The 8,643-nt window shown below is 31.1% G+C and overlaps 1 protein-coding gene and 1 pseudogene across 6 annotated transcripts; both read right to left on the bottom strand.

The window, feature by feature from the left end:
• Positions 1 to 6: 6 nt before the first annotated feature.
• Positions 7 to 1,969, bottom strand: LOC120069697 (annotated as a pseudogene).
• Positions 1,970 to 3,524: 1,555 nt separating this feature from the next.
• LOC120069681 (protein PUTATIVE RECOMBINATION INITIATION DEFECT 1-like) lies at positions 3,525 to 4,715 on the bottom strand. Of its 6 annotated transcripts, none has more exons than XM_039021462.1 (4): positions 4,585 to 4,715; positions 3,981 to 4,117; positions 3,711 to 3,886; positions 3,525 to 3,623 (listed from the first exon to the last, which is right to left on the bottom strand). In XM_039021462.1, exons 1-4 carry the CDS (start codon positions 4,585 to 4,587, stop codon positions 3,610 to 3,612), a joined length of 330 nt encoding a protein of 109 aa, XP_038877390.1. In that variant the 5' UTR covers positions 4,588 to 4,715; the 3' UTR covers positions 3,525 to 3,609. The 6 variants fall into 6 exon arrangements, 3 of the variants coding, with proteins under 3 accessions (XP_038877390.1, XP_038877388.1, XP_038877387.1); XM_039021460.1 differs by having other exon boundaries at positions 3,542 to 3,623; positions 3,715 to 3,886; XR_005479633.1 differs by lacking the exon at positions 4,585 to 4,715 and having other exon boundaries at positions 3,552 to 3,623; positions 3,711 to 3,779; positions 3,981 to 4,123.
• Between the last annotated feature and the right edge of the window lie 3,928 nt (positions 4,716 to 8,643).

Genomic DNA, 8,643 nt, shown 5'->3' with positions numbered 1-8,643 from the left:
ATGAATTTAAAAGATCTTAATGCATTTACCAACATGCATATTTTGGAGATCTCAACTGATTTGCCTACTACCTAAGTGCTAAATATAATGTGTTATCACTAAATTATTAAACAGGAGCGTATAAGTAAAACAGCAAAAGTTCATAATGGATTTGGTATATTTTCAAAACCTTATAACATAATGGATTTCTGATTTTCTCTTGCTTAAACAACCGTACTAATGATGATCTCATTCACTTTCAGTCACCAATTGAAACAGTATTCTCTCGACTTCTGAACCATAGGATGTGTGGCGACTAGCATCAGCAACAGACCTACAAAATCCATATATATTCACCATTTGTGTGACCATAAATGGGTCATGGTATCCACATAGTAAGCCATTTTTGATGACAAGAATATACTATTCCAGAGATGCTAAACCATCTTCTCATCAACAAGTCTAGAGGTATTCATGTGGTGAGTACATAGACAACAAATATATACCAAAAAGAGGATACAACAAAGAAGAAACAAAAGTGTGTTACCTTCATCATGTAATGAACTTACATATAGTAACAACAAAACAGCAGACTAACAAGAAGAAAGATCTGAGTCATTGGAGCTTTCCTGTCCAAGTAGAAACAGTAAATCAACTGGATCAGATGGTAAAAATGATACAGGTTCTCTAATGCATTGTGAAATCATTTCCGAAGATGACATCCACCAGAGAACTGAGCATTAGATACACTCTCCATTTCATCTTTTCATAAGGAAATGAGCCTAAACATCTAAAATAGAAACTCAAATAACACGCAGATAGAAGTGTGTTTGCAAAATCTATGGTCCTGATGTCAGGATTTTGGAGCAAAATCGAATGAAAAGTTTCCAATACCCCAAAACAAGTTCCTCTTCAGTTACATTGATAGTTGCTAAAAGCCAAGGTAGTAAAGAGAGCACAATTTTTCATTTCTTTGGTGATAGAGTTGTCCATGACAGTATTGACTTGACTATATATATAGAACTCCTTGAGAAGGTATAAAGAATTTAAAAGTTGACCTGGTTGTGTTTCGAATGTACTGAGACAAAATAAAACTACATGTTGATGTTGCTAGATGCGGCACCCTATGAGATGGAGACTTCATAATAGCTGTCTCTTATACACATCTAGATGTGTATAAGAGACAGCTCCAGGACACTGAGAAATGCATTTCAAAATGAGACCAAGTGTTTGGCTGTGAATTGGATGGAAAGGAACTTCAGCAACATGACGCAACACTAGAATTAGTGTTGCAAATCCGACCGCAAGCCTTTGATTGAAGGGCAATTCAGCTCTTGAAAGAAGATCAAGGGCCTGAAGACGCAAGCCCTTGTTAAGGGATCCTTACCTTCAGCAATGTGCAACTCATTTCATTATCCTAGAATTCGAAGTTTCTGGCATATGTTCTATTTTGAAAAAAGAATGTGTAGTTTTCATGTATTTAATAGCACAAAAATAGCTAGATATCTATGACCTTGACTAGTTTTCATGCATTTACCAACACAAAAATAGCTAGATATCTACGACCTTACTTGAACAGGAACTGTTTTATAGGTTGTACATACATGTCCTTGAGTTCTAAAAAAAAATAGCTAGATATCTTTATCTCTGACAGATTATGCTTGTTCTAGAATTTTCAAGACTACGATTAGGATTTGTTTCATAGGTTGTACATTTGTGTCCTTTCGATCTAAAAAAAATAGCTAGATATCTTTATCTCTGACAGATTATGCTTGTTCATGAATTTTCAGGACTACGATTGCTCACCTGAAAATCTTAATATCTCAAATACATAATCCACTATATTTTCTTCAACCAATAATTGGTTTGGCTTGATGAAAGTGCCCTCTGAGGACAAATAACTAATTATTAGCTCCAGAGTGTTAAGTTGGAGATCTTAGTCTGATGAAAGCAAAGGACCTTTGATAGAAACTTGGAGTTGATATGCCATTGCAAAATTTTTACTTCTGATATGCCATTGCAAAATTTTAGTCATTTAGGGCAGCGTTTGTTAATTTATTGGAAAAGAAGTCGATTAAAATCTTTGGATAAGTGATCTTATCTTGTTTACAAGATTGACTAATCAGAATTTAGAAACTTAGAGTTGAGCTAAGAAGTCGGGTAGATGAAAAGTCATCTGGGTATATCTTTTGGGGGTAGAATATCGAATTGAAACCTATAACCATACTGTAGATGCGCAGCTCTGTGATTGAGCTGAATTTTGTAAAATGGTTCTTCAAGTCTGGAAAAAACTTGCACATGAACAAAATGTTTTGAGTTGCATTTTCTTGTAGCTTTTTGCTTTCTTTCTTCAATATCCTAGCAAGCAACTTTGTTGGTGGAATGGCATATCTTAAGTCCGAGCTCAAATAAGTCGATTTATCTTGTTGCTTTGGAATTTCAAGTTTTTTATTCATTTTGGGAGCCACTACTCTAATTGGGATTTAAGTAGTGAATAAACTTAATTTCTGCTCCTTCCATAGAAGTGTTTGAAATTTTTGTTATTTGGCCTGCCACCAAGAGATGATTCATGGATCTTTCCTATGGGTTTCCATATTTTAGTTCATTTTAATGTTTGTTCTTCGTACTGATGAATAACAATTGAATTTTTTTTGGGGCGGCTTAGTTGATGAATAACAGAGACTTGATTGTATAATTTTTAATAAAGCTATTAGTTCTTACTACATTTAGAAAGGCCTAATGCAGCCTTTATTGTGTTCAGGTTGGGCCTTGTTGGCAACCCATTAGGTATGCAGTTTTTCCATCCATTATGACATAATACCAACGAGTATCCATTTTCTTGTATTTTCTCAAAGCATTCAGGTTAGTTGTCAGTATAGAATGATCATGCAGTATTCTCGAGTTGGAAATAATTTGTGTTTCAATAGCTTTTTTTTTAAAATTTATTCTGGTAGTGATGCACAATGAATGAATGAATAGGAATAGTTAGATACATATGGTTCAAGTCCACACACTCACACACACATATACATACAAACAAAACTTTTATTATCACAAAGGAGGTTATAAGGGATGGGAGATGAGGCTTCCCCACCTAGCTACGGGGATGACAAAAACGCTTCCCAATTGGCATGAATTTGAAGAAAAAAGTAATTAAAAATGTTATTAAAGATTAAACACTAGAATAAAATGTAAACCCTGAAAATGCGATTAAAGGCCATATGAAATGTGTGATGTAAGGATAGAATAGAAAATAACCAAGTTTTGCAGAGAAACAGAAAATTCTATAATTTCTGAAGCGCCCCTCCTATTTTTAACCAACTACATAGATGACTAAACTCATTACTTGATTCACTTTAGGACACTGGTTTTATTGGGTCAGCTCAGGACTACAAGTGTGTTATGAGCTTCATTCTGTAGTAACAAAACACATATTGAAGGCATACAGAATGCTGTCTAGGAGGGGTTGAAAGCAGTAAAAGGGAGAGGAATTTGTGGAAAATTAACAAGATAATATTCTGGTAGTTGTCAGTATAAAATCAATACACATCAGATAAAAGAAGAGTGAGAAATGAGAAAACTTGGCTTCATCTGTATGCAAATGCAAACATTCAAAAATATCACCCAAACTCATGCACCACCAGCTACAAATTATAAACCAGAAAGAAGATTTAGCCATCATGTTCGGTCTAGGAAACACAGAAAAAGTGGTTTTGAAGAAGTTGACAAACCTACATATTTCAATCGGACATCATCATTTTGAGTCTTCATGAGCGCCTCCAGAGATAGGAACAGAAGTTCTGGAACAAAATGCAGAAGAATATCATTTTCAGTACTATGGTTAGATGCATATTGAATTGTGGTCAATTTATATAGAACAAAGAGGATCTCTCCCCATATCTCCTTGCTGCATATGAAGAGTAAATTCAGAACTTGTCCATAAAAAATGCATATGCGCAGTACAAAATAATTTGCTTCTTTCGAATTATTCAGTTTATCACCTTGGTAATTCAAGGCCTGGCACGAGATTTGACGCGAGGCCATCGTTGTTCTTAATTTGGCCATGGAAATTTGTTGTCCGATAGTTTAAAGGCCAAGCAAGAAGCTGTACAGATTTCTGAAGAAGCTGTACAGAAATCTGAAGAGTTTGATATTAGGTAATGTTTGTTTCCTTTGGTTGTTGTAGCATTATGAATGTATTGAGAATTTCCAGTTGTTTGGCTGGTTCGTTAAGTGTCCACTAAACTCTGAGAAAGCTATTTCTGTGTTTATGTCTGAGAAAGCTACCTCTTCTGGTCTGGCAGTAGTAGCCAATTTTTTATTCCTCCCCGAAATTTTTTTTTTTAAAAAAAAAAAAAAAAAAAAAGGAAAAACAAAAGGAAGAAAAAACATGTGTAATTGGTTTCCTGTCTGTTGAAGGTGAAATCAGTCTCTTATTAACTACAGGCAGACATAAGCATTCCATAACAATGAAGCAAAAAGGAACAAATGAAAAAAAAAAAAAAAAATCACCTGATGAAATACGCATTCCATAACTACAGGCACAATGAAGCATTCCAACGAAAATACGCACGAATCTAGAACAGTAGAACAAAACATGATTACCATATACCCCGATGGCGGCTCCAAGACAACGCGCCAGAAGAAAGCCGATCCGAAACTCTGGCGATAAAGTCGTCGCAAAGAGATCCATCACCGTTAACTTCAGTAACATCACAGAGGTGACGAACAAGATCAACGACTTGGCGAGCAATGGCGCCATCGTCGAAGGAGCAGAGTGCGGCGACGAAGGGAGCGACAATGAAGTGAGAATCGAAAGTGAGGAAGGTCTGGAGGAATGGAGACTGAGAAGGAGCCTGGGAGAACTGGGAGAGCGCGTAAGGGACGTGAACTGTGGGAGAGAGGGGATCGGAGATGAGATTGGAGAAGCAGAGAAGGCAAATGGTTCCTCCTTCCTCCGTATGGAGGTAGATCGATGATCGGTGGCCATGGGAGCGTGATTTTGGAGGAAGTTCAACGTCTGAGGAGTAGGGTTTCAAAATTTTGGCCGTTGAGTTTTGCTAATAAATAACAAATAAATCATACCACTCTCCAGCTGGAAATTATTTTTTAAATATTTGTTTATTTTTATCAAATTTATTGTCACTTTTATCAGCTTTTTTATTTTTTATTTTTTTGTTAGGTTAGCAGAGATTCAAATGGGGCTTGTCTGTGTTTTTTATAGGAAGGAGAGAGAAAGAAAGAGAGGTGGTTTCTGGGTTTTTGCTGCTGCAGGGAATGAGTAAGGGAAGAAAAAGGCGAAGTGGAAGCATCAAATAAGGCTGTATTTTGCCTATTCCCGAAGATGAACTAAATAAATGAAGGTTTAATATCCAATTAGAATAAATTTGAACTAAGTTTCAAAAATTAGAAAATATAATACAATTCAAACTCAAAAAACATAAGGCTAGATTAGTCATAATAATAACCTTTTGACCATACCCTTTGTCTAAAGAATAATCACATACTTTTTTCTTCAAATAATAATAATAATAATATATTTTCAAAAAGTTGCATTTTAGTCTTCAATCATCATATTTATTGTTTCAAAACTAATCTCGAATGAGAAATTCTTTTAGAATTTCAAATAGAAATCGAAATTCAAAATGACGTAGTGATTACCTTAATTAATACGGTGGTCTAAATTTTCGTTATAGATCGATATCACATCATTTCATCCATCGATTTTGTCCAACATTCTAAAGAATTTCTACTCATTGATATTTTTTAAGGAAAAATACATATTTCTTTCCTCAATTTTGAAATAGTTTCAAAATGTTACATATTTAGTCCTTTAAGTTTTGAGTTTAGTTTCAAAATCCCTAGCTAGGTTTCAAAATGTTACAATTTTACCATTGAGATTTAAGTTTTGTTTCGATTTGGTTTCTAGATTTCAATACTTATACTTTTAACCTCAAATTTTCATTAAATGCTCACTTTAGTCATTGACATTAATGTCTATTAATTAATTTAAAATAGTTATGAAGTAAATTTAAAATTTAATATCGATAAAGATAGTAAAACTTAACTGATTATAATTCCTTTTATTCTTTAAAATTAATTAATAAACATTAACACACTAAATACAAAAAGTAAGTATCTAGTAAAAAATCGAGGATAAAAATGTAAATGTTGAAACGTATGGATAAAATAAAAACAAATTTCAAATCTCAAGAGTAAAATCGTTACATTTTGAAACCTAAATCCTAAACCTTAAATAAAATTCAAAACTTACAGATTAAATAGATAACATTTTGAAATCTACAAACTAAAATAAAAACTAGACATAAAATCTATAGACCAAAAAATATTTTTTCTATCTTTTAAACGTTTAGAAATGTTCAAGGATAATATTATAGCGTAACTTTTACAATAATATATATGAATATTTCCTACACAAATAACAGAAGAATATATATAATTTAGCTAAAATTTAAACTATGCAAGAATAAAGAGGGAAATAAAAGGAAAGTAAAAAATAATAATAATTAGAAAAAGAAAAAAGAAAAAAAGGGAATTTTTTTTGTTGTCATTTTAGAGTCAAAAGCGGGTGATAAAAGACAAAAGACAGGCGTGTAAATTCTTCATTACATTTTCCTATGAATTTTGTTAGCACTCAGCGCCTTTCTTTAAATCAATATTAGTTCATTTTTTAAATTACGTCACCCTTTATTAAATCAAGATAAAAGACAATAATATTGGTTCGAAAAATGAACTAAATCATATTATTAACCTTAAAAGGAGAAAAAAACAAGAAAGAAGCGAGAAACAAAAAAATTGTAATAAAAAATGTTTTTGTTTTTTTAGGAAACAAAAAACAACAAACCTGAATTTTTCAAATGCGATGATTGTACAACTTTTGTTCTAAAGATTTTATCAAGTTAATTTTTTTCAACAATAATATTTTATCAAGTTAATTTTTTTCCTAAAATATCAATTAATGACTAAGAAGATAAAATATTATTATAGTAGTTAGTCTATTTTATTAAATGTATATTTCAAATGTTACACATTTAGCTTATAAACTTTCGGTAACTTTTTAAACTTAATTATTGTCACTTTTATCAAATTTGGTATAATAAAAAAAATTCATAGAAAAATACACGTTCAATATATTTGGAAATTTTTAACAAGTGAACGTAAGTAAAATTAAAATGAAATTTTGGAAAAATAAATGTGTGGTATATTTTCAAGGAAAGTGTTGTCCACGCGGGAGCCAAAGCGCGTAGATAAGGCTTATCTCAGCTTTGGATTAAGACGGTTGCTTGCGAAATATAATATAAACAAAATGGTCATTATCTATGAGTAGTAGTGTTGATAACGGGGCCGAAGTGGAGCAGAGCAGGTCCCTAGTTTGACCCTATCCTTGGTTAAATTGAGGATTTTCACTTCGATGGGAAATTTTGCCAACCCTATCTATCAGTGATAGACACCGATAAATATCTATCAATGATATCTAGCAATGGTAGATATCTATCAACGATAAATACTGACAGAGACTGATAGACATCTATCAGTGATCAATATCTATCACTATAGACATTGACATTTTACTAATATTTAAAAATATTTCGAGTAATTTTTCATTTAAAACAATTGTCTTTGTTTTTTTTTCTTTTTGAATTTATTTTGTTTTTCAATTTTTCAATTTTTAAAGCTTTAAAATACTCTATGTATATATTCTTTTGTTTTCAATAATCAATTGTGTGTGAGTTCTCAGTATACGTGAAATATATAAGTGAATCGTGCATTGAAATTGTAAAATAACTTTTATTAAATCACAATGAAATATGTTCTTAATCACTCAAAATTAATTTGATGTTTAATTTTATACTTTTATATACAATTTTCATATCATCAACTTTAGTTATGACTGATTGTTTTTAGAGTAATTTTGAAATTATAAAAGTTAATTTAACAATTTCAAAATTACTCTCAAACATGTCATTAAGTAAGTAACATGAAATTACATTGAAGGTTTATATTTTTGGTTTTGTGAAAGCAACAATTTAGTATATGAATTTTGATTTTGTAACATTTTAGTTCACATACTTTTAATTTTATAACAATTTAATATATACGTCATAAAAAGAATATTCTATCCAAATTAATGCTAGTTTTTATTATTTAACAATTTTGATTTTATAGTTTATAAATATATTGGATGTCTAATTAGTATATTGATCATCCATATAGATGAATTTTGTTGAGCTTTGAAATAATTTAATTTCAAAATAAAGACTAGATTGTTATAAATTTTAAAATACATAAATTAAATTGAATGTAGACGATTATTAGTTTTAGCATAGTTTAAATACCAAAAGTGATATTAAACACCAAACATAAATAAATAAATGTGTTTTTATCAGGTTGAATATTTAATTTCTCTCTTAAAAAATGTTGAATATTTAATTCTTGGTTTCCAAGTAATTAAAAAAGGGAAATTGGACCATTTATCGATGTACGATACCATTAATTAGACATTGTTTGTTTCGAAAAATAAAAAATAAACTGACATTGGCCACTGTGATACGAGAATTGTATGAAAAATATACTTTAAATTTTGACTTAGAATATTATATTAAAATCAATTCGAAAAAATAAAATTAAACAAAAATATTGGTT

Source organism: Benincasa hispida, unplaced genomic scaffold, assembly GCF_009727055.1.
Source record: "Benincasa hispida cultivar B227 unplaced genomic scaffold, ASM972705v1 Contig548, whole genome shotgun sequence".
In the NCBI taxonomy this organism is placed as follows: Eukaryota; Viridiplantae; Streptophyta; class Magnoliopsida; order Cucurbitales; family Cucurbitaceae; genus Benincasa; species Benincasa hispida.
This window is presented reverse-complemented; position numbering and strand designations above follow the sequence as displayed.